The 15,941-nt window shown below is 46.8% G+C and overlaps 1 protein-coding gene across 5 annotated transcripts in view; it reads right to left on the minus strand.

The window, feature by feature from the left end:
- Positions 1-1,167: 1,167 nt before the first annotated feature.
- The window catches only part of SETD4 (SET domain containing 4), a 52,865-nt gene continuing 38,091 nt past the window's right edge, over positions 1,168-15,941 (minus strand). For 4 of the 5 annotated variants that reach the window (XM_032778303.2, XM_032778322.2, XM_032778313.2 and 1 more), the window contains one exon: positions 1,168-5,688. In XM_032778303.2, coding sequence (XP_032634194.1) covers positions 5,527-5,688 — 162 coding nt within the window. In that variant the 3' untranslated portion in view covers positions 1,168-5,526. Of the gene's footprint in view, positions 5,689-6,930; positions 10,035-15,941 lie in introns of those variants that run through there. The other variant, XM_032778363.2, reaches the window with a different exon arrangement.

Below are 15,941 nucleotides of genomic sequence, written 5' to 3' on the forward strand. Positions count from 1 at the left end.
CAAGTGTAGATGAAATGCAGTAGACACGGTCATCATTCAAAGTCTTACAACTTGCCAACAAGCAAAACCACAATAAATGGCTAATAAAATGAATCTTTGTGAAGAGTAAAAAAAAAAAAAAAAAATTACGTTATTGTATAGTGTGGTTATTTCTCAGACAATACTGTCAATTAATAGTGAAGTTCTACTTCCTGTCAGTTAAAAAGTACAAGAATTCTTCAAGCTAAAGAATGCAGACATACATAGTCTGTGAGAATCATAAAAAGATCAAATGTGATATTTTCTTTCAACGCAGACAACTGCCTTGAGATTTTCCATTCAGACAGCCTTGAAAACTGCCTCCAGCATTTGCCAATTACTACTGACAAATACCATTTGGCACTAAGTGATGTTTTAAGTGAAATAAAACAATGAAGAAAACTGTACATGATGAAAGGATTTTTTTTTCTTCTTAAGAAGTGGCTGTAAGTTATATATTCACAAGATAAAGTTTATGCTTCCTGCCAGTGACAAATTCCATGTGATATTCAGGGCTGAGGTAAAGTTTGTTTGACAGTAATAGGAAAGGAAGACAAAACTCATTCTCATGTCCTTTAAAGCAGCCAGATTTTTCTTTTTTAGTTATAAACAAAGGGAGGTCTGCTAATACCTCTGTTCTACATCATTCTTTACAATGTAAGTGGTCTAATGGAGAAAATTATTCTCTCTCTCACGGACTCTTGATGGTCATACAAGTTGTAACCCGCAACTGGTAACAACTATAGTATATAGACATTTGTTTTAAAATGTCACTTATAGGGACCCTTAAGGATAGGTTAAAAGTATTCAAGGAGCATGAATTGATGGGAGGTGAGTCACACTGTCTGGAGTGGCTCACGACCATAAGTGCCTCCCTTAGGGCAGACTGTGTTCTACAGTTAGATTTCACCAACTCAGTAACAAATGTGAACTTCTGGATCACTATAACAGTCTTACCATGCAGTCATAGATAGTCCCCTTAGACACTCCAGTATATCTTGCCACCCGGGCAAGCTGGACTTAATGATAAATGGTCACTTACACCAAAAATGACAAAATATTCAGGCTGCTTCCAGTCCCAAGAGACTTACCCCAGATCAGTTGGTACCCTAGATCTTACACCAAAGACAATGCCTGTAGCCAATCCTGTAACAAACTATCTAAAGGTTTATTAACTAGAAAAAAGAAATAAGAGTTAGATACAGGTTATAGCAAGCAAATATATACACACAAATGAGTTACCCTCCATGGTTCCTAAAGATGACAGAGATGTGATCATCAGTCAATTCAAGATCTCTTTCAGGGCATGCACAAGGGATGAACTCTGGGGATCTTGGCCTCTGTTTAGCATCTCCGTCTCTGTGAGAGTTCAAACAGCAAAGAGATGGAAAATTTTCCTGCATCTTTGTTTTATTTCCTAGATCCAGCCTCCGAGGCCATAGGACAAGCTTCCTTGCACATATCATTTCCAAGGTGTAATAGGGTCATTCACCAATCCTTTGTATTGCGATGTTCTTTGATGGTCCATCTGATTTTGATAGTTTTTCTGGATGGCTGGAGGGGGGAACACTCTTCCCATTTGAGTTGACAGGTTTAGAGCAAACATTTTCAAAGTTGTAAAGCGGAAGTTACATATTTCCTTATAGCATGGCATACAGACACTACAAATAAGACTAATACATGTAGCACATACAGACGCTCAATAGAGTCTGAACCCTAAATACATTCTTGTAATATTAATACCTATTTTGAGCAAAACTAACACATAAGTAAACTGGTCTGGTCTCCAGCTATGAGTTTGTCAGTTCTTACCTACTGCCTGCAGCCCTGGCATCTGGCCTGCTAGTGTCACAGTGGGTTTTCAGCATTTTGATTTTAACGATGATTAAAACAGCATTATTCGAATTTTCTTTGGCATTTTGCAGACCAAAAGATGCAGTGTTTGTGGCACTGCACTTCTCTCTCTATCTAATGCTATGGCTACACTTTGAGCTGAAGGTCTAATTCGCAGTTAGAGGAGATATACCTGTGCTAGCTCTGATTGAGATAGTGCACTAAAAATGGAGCATAGCTGTAGGTAATATGAGAGGCTGGCACAGAAGAAATCTTCAGTTGACCTAGCTACTGCCTCTCAGAGAGGTGGATTAACTACAGAGACAGAAGAACCTCTCCCATTGCTATAGTGTCTACACTGAAGCAACACAGTGGCACAGCTGTATAGGTTTAAGTGTACACAAAGCCATAAAACAGACATTAGGGACCTAATCCCCTTTTCAACGTAAGTCAGAAGTAACACCAATGAAGTCAATGGAGTTACACGAATATAAAAACTGATGTAGGAAGACAAGAGTCCACTCCTAGGACTTCCACTGCTTATGCCAGCAAAAGCTTGGGAGAGAGACATTGTCACTCGCCTAGGGTTCAGTTCAGGCAGAGCATCTGCTCTGCCAGTCAGGGTAGCTGCCAAGTATATGTGGCTGTGTAACTATCTGGAGGAAGGAGGGCCAGCCAGTCCAGGAACAAGGGGTCAGACCCTGAGGGCTGCACAGCACCTGCAATTCCCATTGGCTGCAATAGTTGTGGCCGCTCAGCGCTCCTGAGGATCAGACTCAAAATGCACAGATGGACTTTTGCCTGTCTTTTTTAAAAGTGGGAGAAAAGAAACTGAATCTCTGCAACCAGACAGAGGCCCCAGAACTGCTCTCAGATACACCCTGAACTGTGTATTGCTACATCAGTGTAAATGAGAGGAGAATTCAGGACCCGAATCTGTGAAGAAAAGTGGACAGTACTCAATTATACCAGGGCAACCTCACGAAGGGCATGGCTATACTACAAAACTATGGCAACCTCAGTCAGGGTTGGCATACAGCCACTGCAATAATTAAATCACCTTTGTGTGTCAGCAGTATACATCCTCACCAGGAGCACTTGTCCCGATTATACTGTCAGTGTGGGCCATTCTGGGATGCCTTCTGAAAGTCAATGTGAGCAACAGTGTCTACACAAGGGAGACCAGACAGCAAATGTGAAAAATCGGGATGGGGGGGGGGGGGGAAATGGGAGCCTGTCTAAGAAAAAGACCCAAAAATCAGGACTGTCCCAATAAAATCAGGACATCTGGTCACCCTAGTCTACACTGACATTGTGTTGACCTAACTACATTGACATTGACTCTATACCTCTCATGGAGGTGGAGTTATTATCATAGCAGGGAAGTTAGGTTGGCAGGAGTGAAATTTTAGAGTTAGAGTTAGGTCAACTTTTGCTGCCTTGTATCAAGCGAATTCTGTAGCGTAGACCAGACCTCAGTCAATGGGGTTGAACCAGAATAGCATGAGACTAGAATTCACCCAAGGTCTGTGTTCGTGTCTTGGACTGGAGTTTCAGATATACTCTAAATTTGGGGAGGCTACTACAAAAAAGATAGATAAAACAGAAAAAAGATGGAAACATGCCCAGTAAGAGAGAAAGTTCCTTCAAACGATTTTGCTTCTGTCTTATTCTAAATGCAGAGGACTAAAATGACAAGGTGGTTGAGGTGACAACTTCTAGCGGTGGAAGAGACAAGATTCTTCTGTGTACCTCGCACACGCCTCTCTAGTATCCTGGAACCAACGTTGCAGCAGACTAGAATATAAACTTTGTAACTTGATCCTAAAAGCAATTCAACAAATGGATATTTTTCTTAACTATAGAAATCAAATAATAACCATGGCCCATTGAAAAAATGCTACTCTCTCCCTTATATTGAACTATAAAATACAGCAAATGTAAATATTTCTTGCTTAATGTAGTTTCCTATCTTTCTGCAGTACATTTGCATCATCTAGTGGACATCTACAGAAATTACACTAATTTCATGCAGTTCAATCAGTATTATGTTTCCGAATACCTTTGTGTTTGTTCTGAACTTAGCACATTGTATGGTTAGCAGAAACAATAAATGAGAAACTGTGTTTCACATTAATTCTTTGCTTACTGGTATATTATGACTAATGGCAAAGTAGGAATCTCTGGCCATTCCAGTCAAAATGAGAATGTTCTCTGATTCTGTGTCCTGTGCTGAATGGCTGTTCACTCTAACCCTCCCCTTCCCTCTGCAGGTCTCTTCACCTCAGCCTCTCAACACCTGCCCCTTCTACTCTCTCCTTCCCTTCTCTGTCCATTTAGCTGATCGCCTCCAGAGTAAATGCACCAACTTGTCTCCGTTCAAAAACTTATGGAACTAACCTCCGTCATTTGCTACCATCACACTGTTCACTCTCCTTGTGTGTTCTACCCCTTCCCCCACCATGACTATGTTGTCTATTTGCACAGTATTGCCTCGGTTTCCTAGTATTCCGTCATCTGCCCGTATTTAGCTGTCAGCTTATTTTCTCTATGCAGATTGTAAGGTCCTTGGGGTAGGGACTGTATCTTTGTTCTGTGTGCAGCACCTAGCACAGTGGGGTCCTGGTCCGTGACTAGGGCTCCAAGGCATTATGGCAATATAGAATACAAATGGACAATAATATAGAACTTCTTTCCAGGGTTTTAGACATTCTAAAGAATATTAAAATATAAAATTCATGGGAATTATGTGAGGATTTCTTTCCATTTTAGTCTGTGAAGTCACATCATCTGAGTTTGGGTTTTCGATCTGACTAAAATCAGTCACAAATGCCAAGATTCTCTTGGTTTCATGTTGAAACGATGACACACTATGAATTTCACACAATTTTTCTGCAAACATGAACACAAGGATAGGTTGCAAAGTGTTCAGCAAACTTAGTCCAAGTGTACTGTGTAATTAAACAAACCAGGCAGAATTTATTGCAAACCCTTCCCAGCATTCTGTTTATGATGTTCATTTGTAATTATTGATGCACTGTATGCTTGCAATCACTTCAGATAATTCCCAAGGACCTTCTTCAAAAAGATTTTATATTTGCAGGGAGTGTTCAACCTTAGAGGGGCAATGCATCCTTGGAGAATCACTTAAAGATCTCTTCCTTAGGGAGTGTCATTTTTAAATGCTTTCATACTGTACTTAAAACTTTAATTAACAGGGCTTGAGAGCTGATGCTATCTTATCTTGTTCTGATCAGTTAGGTCTAAAAATACTAGGAAATTATGATCTCCACCCTATCGCTGAAGAAATGTGAAAACGAGAAGCCACTCACCAGAAGAGATCAAGGAAAATCCATAGGATGTTCACTTTAAAGTGATGTTCTACTCTAAAAAGTGACTCAGGTTAGATGACATTGTAGGGCGCCATGTTTATAATTTTTCAGTGACTCCAGATTTCATTTGTTCAGCTGACAAAAAAACAACAACACTTCCCCCCTAAATGCCAGCTCTGCATCTTAGGATCTGAGAGTCAAGCTGGGTTATTTCTTGCCTTATGTATTGCCACCAGCAATGAAAATTCTGCTCCTGCTGCTGTTACACCTATGTAGACCTATTGTCTTCTCTGTAGTTGCACAAGTATAACTGAAGGCAGAATGCAGCTCTGTATTTGGGACTTTATAACTGTTCTGCTGATGCTGAGCAAGTCAGAATAGAATATAGCTCGCTTCCCCCAAATCTATATTGGTTCTGCATCACTGACAGTTGTAAAATGTAGTAAAAATATAAGAGTGGTACTGAAGTTTGCAGATCTGCCTTGGACACCCACAGGAAGCAGATCTGTGGAATGAATGAGAATGGGCTATTTTTACAGTGTCTCTTTTCATAGTAGAACTACACTTAAATGACAAGATTGATTCAACTTTTTGAGGCAAATGTTAACTAACAGCAAATTACTAAAACTAAACTACTAAGATAACCAGAGTCCTTTTAAGCTTATAGAATGAGAGCTAGAGAAGGTAAGAATGTGCAAAGGTGGTGAGGTAAACCATCTTAAGATGCCTTAGCTCAGATGTATTTTAGACCCTGATTCAGCAAACCACTTAAAAGCCCCACTGAAGTCTTACACACGTGCCTAAGGGTGCAATTCAGCAAAGCTGATGTTGAAGTGTATTACACAGGCACTGATAGTGACTTCATAGTTAAGGGTGGGGCAAGATTTTGCCTTTGACATTAGTCCACTGTCAAACTGTAATGCATTCCTGCAAGTCCAAGGCCACCTATCATATCTAGAGAAATGGAAATTGCTCTAAGCACAGCATTCTTAATTATAGCCCCATATCACCTCAAAATAATCGCTAAACCCCTCTGTATCTAACTCTGTAAAACACTGCTATTAACTATTCAATATACTCAAGGCCAGATCTTCAGCTGATATACATTGCCCTAGTGCCATTAATTACATAGAAATATGCAGACTGATAGCAACTCAGGGTCACATCGTATGTTCTCTAGGGATAATTTATTAAATGAAACTAAGCAGATAATCAGTTCCTGGCATTAGTCACAGCTAATGGCCTTAAGTCCTCAGACCAGCGCCTCAGCACCAAAGTCCCCTTTGAACCACCTCAGTGCTACAAAAAGAATCTACATGAGTTATGGAGAATTCCCTCGGCCTAGGAGAATCTTCAGCTGGAGCAGTTAGCATAGCCAACTTCACACCACCCTTTCTCAACAGTCCGGGGACAGTGGGCTCGTCAGAGCAGGGACAAGCATGGCTGGAGCTCGCTACACTCTGGCCCTTCCCCAGCTGCTGTAAGGGTCCCTGGAACATATTACACCATGGTACAAGTGAGAGCGTAAAATGCTGGGAGTGATTTGCAGAGACTCTTGCCACCACTTCAAAGAGATTACATTATTTTAAAAGTGTTTAGTAGATGGGCTTTTCAGATGTAACTAAAATATATGTATGTTCAATTTTTTATTATCTTATTATTTGTTTTACCATAACATCTAGGAGCCCTAGTCATGGCCCAGGCTCCTATTAGGTGTGCTAGGAGCTGTTCAAACACACAGTAAAAATATAGCCTTATGTAATTTTTTAATACCATAGTTCATTTTACATATGACTAACATTATAGACAGAATTCCTTACAAGATGCAGTGTGAGGCCACGAGCTCCTGTAACATAGCAGGCCAAGAGCAATTGGGTACAAAAATAAAGGGCAATAAAATAGCAATAAGCTCCCTTCCCATATAGTAGTCTCTTTTATTCACAACATCATCTAGACTGTTCATCCTATTTCAGTAATTATCTGACAAAAATAAAATTCTCCCTCCTCAACCCATCTTTCCAAATGCCCAGGTGAACAGAAGAGTCTTGTAGCATGATAGAAAGGTTAATAAATTCAGGCGTTGGCAGACCAAGTGTGGGTAGGGGGGAAGCAAATTATAGAGGAGAGAGACCTTCTAAGAGGATATCCTCCTGTTTAAAATGAAAGAACTCTAGCTCCGGTACCTCTGCTGATCTGAACTGTGGCAGTGTAACACTTAAGGTATGTCTACATGCTGCCATAAACATAGAGACACTGCACGCCTGCTAGACACATGTAAACAGCAGTGTAAATGAGGAACTGCTTAGGCAAGTAGAGTATCCTACACACTTGAACCACACAGTATATACACCCAACACAGGCTCTCTACACACCCACATCTATGCTGCTATTTTTAACAGTGTTGCATCCTGCTGCCCGAGCCCTTTCCCTCCACAGTGAGAGGCTTAAGCACCAGGGAAAGATTCCAGCAGCTTCTCCACTGCCAGAGCCTTTTCCCATTCCCTGCTGCAGGAGACTTTCACTGCAGCCTATAGCCGTACCCCACAGCAACAAGTGCATATACAGCTTACCTTTCACTGCAGCATGTAGCTACACGTGTAGCGCCTGTACTCCACAGGCCACAGACATATTCTTTGAGAGACAATCTGTCAGGCAGTGTTTCTAATGGCGTTTTGCAGGGATTGCTACTAGTCCCAACGCTAGTAAATATTTTTATCAATGATCTGGAAGTAAATATTTTAAAAAATCACTGCTGATAAAATTTGCACATAATAATGAGGACAGGGCAGTCATGCAAAGTGATCTGGATTGCTTGGTAAAGCTGGCCCTATTCAAACAAAATGCATTTTAATGCAGACAAAATGCAAAGTTACTAGTAGGAATAGGGGGAGGATATTACCTCCGTACATAGCATTAGTGAGACTGATACTAGAATTCTGCCCCTACAGTTCTGGTATCCACAATTTAAAAAACAATGTAGAAAGTTTGGAAAGGGTGCAGAAAAGAGCCCCAAAAAATGATTCAAGGGCTGGAAAAAATACCTCACAATGAGATACTTAAAGAGCTCTATCTGTTAAGCTTATCAAAAGAGATTGAGAGGTGACTTGATTACAGTGCACAAATTCTTTCCTGGGGAGAAAAGACTGGGTACTAATAGTGTCTTTAAACTAGAAGAGAAAGGCAAAGCAAGAACCAATGGCTTGAAGCAGAAGCCAGACAAATTCAACGTGGAAATAAGGCACAAATCTCTAGTAGTGACTGTGGTTCACCACTGTCCATTCTCCATCTCTACTGTTTTCAAGTCAAGACTGGATGCCAAAGTGGAAGACAGGCTTACAAGTTATTAGGCTCAATACAGGGGTAACTGGGTGAAATTTAGAGGCCTGTGATATACAGTAGGTCAGACTAGATGCGCTAAGTGTCCCTTTTTGCCTCTAACTCTTTGAGTCAGCCAACTCCCAAAAGTACAGGCCCTGTGCACATGATAGTTTTCAACTGACTTTGTAGCCATTTACCTATGTCCTTATACCGATCCCATAGTCGTGGAACCTAAGCTATTCCCTTTCCTTTCCTCTTCAAGCTTTGCCCATCACCTCACGTATCTCCCTTGACCAAGACTTTATCCCACATTAGCTTTTCCAAAGCTACCAGGGTATTAGTAAATGGGTGACATGCAGCAGATTCATACTAGAAAACACAACGGTGAGAGACTGAGGGTCTGCAAGAAAGCACACAAAAAAGTAATAAGATACAAGACCATTCACACAGGTATGGCCCTAATGTCAATAGTTACCCAAACCCTCCGACAACTATGATGCCCAGCCAGATAGATCAGGAAAGGCAAAAAGGGGACAGGAGAGGGAAGTTTCTCTATGTGACAACTGGGACCGGCAGAAAGCATCAGAGTGGATTTCCTGAATAGCCAACATGCAAACTGTTACACCACCACAGCTCAAAATCACTCAAGCACGTCTGTTTGTTGTTCAGAGAAGGAGCAATAATCACCTAGGCTGGCAACAATCTGGAGGAGATTTTTTAAATGGGGGGAGGTAAATCCACACTTCTGCATGAGGGCCACTACAGAGCCTCCAGCATCAGTGTACTACTATACGTGCGTTTGGGATGGGCATTGGATGATTGTTTTTGAGTCATTCTGGGACTGACATGGCCTGTGCTCCAGATCTTATATAATCATCCCAGCAAAGTCCAGGGACCATAAATGAGATACCAAAGTGTCAGCAGAGGATGGCCCTCACACACAAATAACATAGGGTGAGGCAAGTAGTTCTGCACTGCCCTCCCTTGTAAGCCACAAAAGTAGGGACATACTAGGGAGTAGCTGATTGGCACTATGGAGATTCTGGACTATATTCCAGTCCCCAGGCAGATGAAGTTCCATCAGACCCTGGGACTGCTCTAATTATTCCAGCTGTTTTGGTCCCCACAGCAGCCCAGAATCTAGATGACACAAAGGTGACAAAGCCACTCTGGCCCACTGCATTTTCTAGGCTGCGCCTCTCAGGAGAGGAGGAACAGAATATGGCCCTATGGTTGATGTCAACATCCATAAATGAAACTGGACAGCTTTTCCACCATAATTTTACATTATTCCTTGATGCTACTGGTCATCAAAAATGTTTGGGTCAAGCAGGCCTCTAGCTCCTGGTAAGTGAAAGCCACTGTGCTGTGACAGTCATGGTCTGCTTTCTGAACAGGTCAAGTTATTGCAGTGTGCATGTTGCACAGAATCTCTGCTGATGTTTGCAGGATCATCAGATCTTCCAGGCGCAGTACTTCTACCAAAGCCAGCTGGTTTTCAAGGTTCATCTTGTCCTTTTTCATTTGGGAAATCTGAAGTGTATAAAAACCAAGAGGATATTTAAACTCAGTAATAAAAATAGATGTAACCCATAAACAGACATTTGCAACAAGTTAATTTGTGGTAAGTGGCATCAAAATGTGTACTAGTTACATTTTATGACTTATCAAGAAAACAGAATTAGTGGCAAAATGAAAAAGTGTTCATTCAAAATCCACAACACACACAGAAAATACAGACTAAAGCCAACGTTAAGAGTCACAGGAATTGCCAAACTGGATGAGACCCAAAGTCCATCTAGTCTAGTATCCTGCCCACACCAGTGGCCAGCACCAGAAGGTTCAGAAGAACCCTACAGACAGTAAGCAGATGTTCAACAATCTGCCCCCTACAGCAGGTCAGAGATGGTAAGCCTAGTTATATTGTAGTCATTAATACTACTCAGCTACTCATAAAATTTCCACCGCAACTTCAACAACCACCCCCATTCATCAAATGCTCTCTAAAACACAGCCACACCAGCATCAACTTTCTGGACACCACAATCAGCTTCAATAATGGACTTAGCTAGTTACTTCATGAACTCGCTCCCATGCGTGAGTTATGACAAAGTCAAGAACAGCCTCTGGAGAAAACGGTTACCCACCTTTTAGTAACTGTTGTTCTTCGAGATGTGTGTTCATATCCATTCGAAGTAGGTGTGCACGCACCGCATGCATGCCAGCCGGAAGATTTTCCTCTAGCAGCGCCCATAGGGTATGGCACCCTATAAAGGGGCCCGCCGACCCTCCACCCCCTCAGTTCCTACTTGCCGGCACTCCGACAGAGGGGCAGGAGGGTGGGTATTGGAATGGACATGAACAACACATCTCAAAGAACAACAGTTACTAAAAGGTGGGTAACCATTTTTTCTTCTTCGAGTGGTTGTTCATGTCCATTCAAAGTAGGTGACTCACAAGCCTAATCTTAGGTGATGGGGTGGGAGGTCTCTGCCGACTGAAGCACTGCACAGCCGAAGGCGGCATCATCCCTAGCCTGGTGTGTGATGGCACAGTGCGACGTGAACGTGTGGATGGAGGACCACATGGCAGCTCTACAAATCTTCTGAGTTGGAATCTGAGCCAGGAACGCCGCGGAGGAGGCCTGCGCCCTGGTAGAGTGGGCCGTAACCAGAGGGATAGGGGCTCTAGCTATACGATAGCATTCCCGTATGCAGGCCGCGATCCACGAAGAGATCCTCTGAGAGGAGACCGGGAGCCCCTTCACCCTATCCGCCCACCGCAATGAAGAGCTGGGTCGACCGTCTAAACGGCTTTGTCCGTTCAACATAGAAGGCTAGGGCCCTGCGGACATCCAGGGAATGCAGCCTCCGCACCTTACCGGAGGAGTGTGGCTTTGAATAAAACACCGGTAGGAAGATATCTTGTCCCATGTGGAATTGGGAGACGACCTTGGGGAGGAAAGCCGGGTGAGGTCTTATAGAAGACAGTGTATGGGGGATTCGGATGTCAGCGTCCTGAGCTCCGATACCCTCCTGGCCAAGGTGATCGCTACAAGGAAAGCGACCTTGTATGACATATACAGCAGAGAGCATGAAGCCAGGAGCTCGAAGGGAGTCCCTGTGAGGGAGGAGAGGACCAGGTTGAGGTCCCAGGTAGGAGCTGGTTGACGGACATGCGGAGACAGCCTGTCCATGCCATTGAGGAAACGACCAACCAGCAGGTTTGAGAATGCTGAGGAGCCCCTCTCTCCTGGGTGGAAAGCTGAGATAGCTGCTAAGTGAACTCAACCCAAGGAGAGAGAAAGGCCCAACTGTCTCAGGTGGAGCAGATAGTCTAAGATAATGGGAATCGGGGCCCGCAACGGCTCCTGCCCTTGCTGACCGGACCAGATGGAGAAGCGTTTCCATTTGGCCAGGTAGGTGGCCCTGGTCGAAGGTTTTCTACTACCGAGTAGCACTTGTCTGACCTGTTGGGAGCACTGCATCTCCACCAGGTTCAACCATGGAGCATCCAGGCTGTGAGGTGAAGTGATTGCAAGTTCAGGTGGCGGAGGCAGCTCTGATCCTGCGTGATCAGGTCCGGCAGCAGGGGCAGCGTCAGGAGCACTCAGGTGGAAATGTGCAGGAGCGATGCATACCAATGTTGGCGTGGCCATGTCGGTGCTATCAGAATTACATGGGTGTGATCCCTGTGGATCTTGAGAATTACCCTGTGTATCAAGGGCATTGGAGGAAAGGCGTAGAGCATCCCTTCCCTCCACAACAGGAGGAAGGCGTCCGACAGAGACTCTGGGCTGTGGCCGCAGAGGGAGCAAAACCACCAATACTTCCTGTTTTTCTTTGAAACAAACAGGTCTAACTGGGGATGACCCCAGAGCCAGAAGATTGAGCGCACTACATCCCGACGAAGGGACCACTCTTGACCCCAGAAAGAGCAGCTGAGGCCGTCCGCCAGGCCGTTCTGTTCCCCCGGGAGGTAGAACGCCGTCAGGTGGGTAGCATTCTGAACGTAAAAGTCCCAGAGCGTGAGGGCTTCCCTGCACAGGGGAGAGGAGCGTGCACCCTCCTGTTTGTTGATATAGAAGACCGCTGACATGTTGTCCGTGAGGACTGAGACACATCTGCGCACCAGGTGGGATTGGAAGGTAAGACAAGCCAGGCGAACAGCTCTCAGCTCCCTGACGTTGATATGTAACTCGAGGTCCTCCTGCGACCACAAGCCCTGCGTCCTGAGATCCCCCAAGTGTGCTCCCCATCCCCAATCCAAGGCATCCGTCACCAGGGAGAGGGAGGGCTGAAGGGTGGCGAAGGGTCAAGCCAACATCGGAGAGAGCTCAGCACCACCCGGAGAAGAGTCACCACTGAGTCCAGGGGATCCCTGGCCAGGCGGCATACAGTCGCCAACCAAGATTGTAGTGGGCAAAGCCGGAGTCTGGCATGGCTCATCACATAGGTGCAAGCCGCCATATGGTCCAACAGCTTGAGGCAGTTTCTTGCCGTGGGGGTCGGGGCACGTTGCAGACCGAGAATGATTTCGGACATGGACTGGAACCTAGACTCCGGAAGATACGCTCTGGCGTGGGTTAAGTCCAGAACCGCCCCTATAAATTCTATCCTTTAGGTAGGAGACAGGGTGGACTTGGACTCGTTTAAGAGGAGGCCGAGCTCAAGGAAGGTCCGCCTGATGAAAAGCACCTGAGCTTCCACCTGCTCCTTGGAGCGGCCCTTTATAAGCCAATCGTCCAAGTAGGGGAATACCTCGATACCCCGCCTGCGCAGGAAGGCCGCCACGACTGCCATGCACTTCGTGAAGACTTTTGGTGCCGCCGATAGGCCAAATGGGAGCACTGTGAACTGCAGATGGGCGTCGGCCACGACAAACCTGAGGTACCGACGCTGTCGGGGAATTATGGCAATATGAAAATATGCACCCTTTAAGTCGAGGGCGGCATACCAATCTCCTGGATCCAGAGAAGGAATAATCGAGGACAGGGAGACCATGCAGAACTTGAGCTTTTTCACAAACTTGTTCAGCCGCCGCAAGTCCAGGATGGGTCTAAGGCCCCCTTTTGCCTTCGGTATTAGAAAAATACTGGGAGTAGAAGCCTCTGCCCCTGAGCTCCTGAGGAACTTCCTCCAGCGCCCCCGCTGTGAGGAGGGACCGCACTTCCTGAACTAGAAGTTGCTCATGAGAGGGGTCCCTGAAGAGGGACAGGAAGGGGGGCTGGTGGGGCGGGAGGAAGGAGAACTGGATAGAATATCCCCTCTCTACCATGCGAAGCACCCAACTGTCCGACGTGATTCGGGACCAGGCATGGTAGAAGGGGGACAGACGTGACCCAAAAAGGTAGGGAAAGAAGGATCTGGAGTCCGGATCGGTAGGCCGTCCTTGACTGTACCATCAAATAGGGGGCCTAGACCCCAACGTCGGTCTCGGTTGGCCGGATGCCTCGCTGGAGGGGTGGCGTTGGTGCACCTCCTGCCATTCTTGCCACATCTGCACCCAACCTATGGACGATTCTGAGGTTGGTAAGGGCGCAGGGCCGCTTGCGGCCTCAACTGCCAACGTTGGGTTGCCGGGATATGCAGGCCCAGGAAGCGAAGCGTATCCCTCGAGTCCTTTAGGCTATGCAGACGCTTGTCCGTTTTGTCCGAAAACAGCATCTGCCCTTCGAAGGGGAGATTCTGGATAGTCTGGTGGACCTCATAGGGAAGGCCCGAGACCTGGAGCCAGGCTCCGCACCTCATGACCAGGCCTGTTGCCATGGAGCGTGAGGCCGAGTCAGCTGCATCCAGGGCAGCTTGAAGGGAGGCTCGGGAGATGAGCTTTCTCTCTTCCACCAACGCGGAAAACTCTGCCCTCGAATCCTGGGGAAGGAGCTCGGTAAACTTTGACATGGCCGAACATGTGTTATGACCATATCGGCTTACGACAGCCTGTTGGTTGGCTATTTGTAGTTGATGGCCTGCCATGGAGTACACCTTTCTACCACAGAGGTTGAGCCTTTTGGCGTCCCTGTTCTTTGGCGTCGACCCTTGAAACCCGACGCTCCCTTTGGTTGGCTGCGTCTACCACCAGGGAGTCCGGGGAAGGGTGGGTGTACAAAGGCTCATGCCCTTTAGAGGGCACAAAATAACGCCTCTCTGTTTTGTTGGCAGTAGGGGCCAATGAGGCTGGCGTTTGCCATAAGGTGCGGGACGTGTCCTCTACGGTTTTGATCAATGGTAGGGCCACCCTGAATGGCCCCGATGGAGCCAGGATGTCCACTACTGGATTTACGTCCACTTCAATTTCCTCAGCCTGGATTGTGAGGCTCTGAGCCGCTTGCCTGAGCAGTTGCTGAAGGATCCTAGTGTCTTCCAGGAACGGTGCCGTGGCCATGCCCGTGACCGCCTCATCCGGGGAAGAAGAAGAGGAAATCACTTGAATCGGCCCATCCTCCAGCGCTTCCAGCCCTTTGGGGTCCAGTGGCACACGGTACCGAGGCTACAGGGCCGGTGCCGGTTCCAAATGTGGCACCGCAGTGGGTACCGGAGTCGCCAATGAACGGCTTGGCATGTCTGGCGGCACCTGTTGAGCCCGAACCGTGGTCGCCGCCAGTGCCGGGCTAGGGGTGCTGAACTTAGATGCGGCAGACCCCTGCCCGGCGACGGTGCCGGTGGAGGAGGCAACTGCGCCGGGGCCATCGATGCCGAGGAGACCGAGGCTGACCTGGAGCGAGGACCAAACACCTGGCCCACCGACTGGTGGTAGGCCCAGGGGGTCCAGGGAGGGCAGTTTCCATTGCTGCTGCCACTGTGGTGGGTACCGCTGGTGGCTCACCCCAGAAGTCGACCTGCTCCGCCAACGACTGGAGCGGTAGGAGTCTGTCTCTGAGTCTGAGGTCTCTGAATAAGAGGAACTGGGGGGAGCATCACCCGTCGTCGCCAGAGAGCGGCACGGAGGCGGGGAGCTGTCTTTCTGGTCCGGTGCTGCCCGGGTGGCGCAGGACGGAGAGGGCGGTGACAGCATGGCCGGCTTGCCCCTAGACTGTACTGGGGGACAAGCTATGGTCGGCAACTCCCTGCCACGATGCAGGGAGCCCGGTACCGGGAGTCTCAGCAGGTCGAGGCCGCCTCGAATGCCTCCGGCGTCGACGCACGTCTCCACTAAGGCCCGGGGATGCTGGTCGCTCCGGACTCGACTGCCCTCTCTCCAGTGTGGGAGTCAACGGAGCAGCCGGGGGCTGTAGCCCAGCCTGTCCACTTGTACCGGCAGACGGCATCAGCCTGTGGAGGTTCTGGCAGGGCGACCACTTCCTCACCGACCTCTTCTTCTTAGCGGGCACTGGGGAGGGCGAGCGGTGCTGCACTGAGGCCGACTTCTTATGACCTGACTCCCCCGGTGCCAGGTTTTGGAGGATTTGGGCTGGACCCGAAGTCCTGATGCTGGTGCAGG

The sequence above is a fragment of the Chelonoidis abingdonii genome, chromosome 1, assembly GCF_003597395.2.
Source record: "Chelonoidis abingdonii isolate Lonesome George chromosome 1, CheloAbing_2.0, whole genome shotgun sequence".
NCBI classification, from domain to species: Eukaryota; Metazoa; Chordata; order Testudines; family Testudinidae; genus Chelonoidis; species Chelonoidis abingdonii.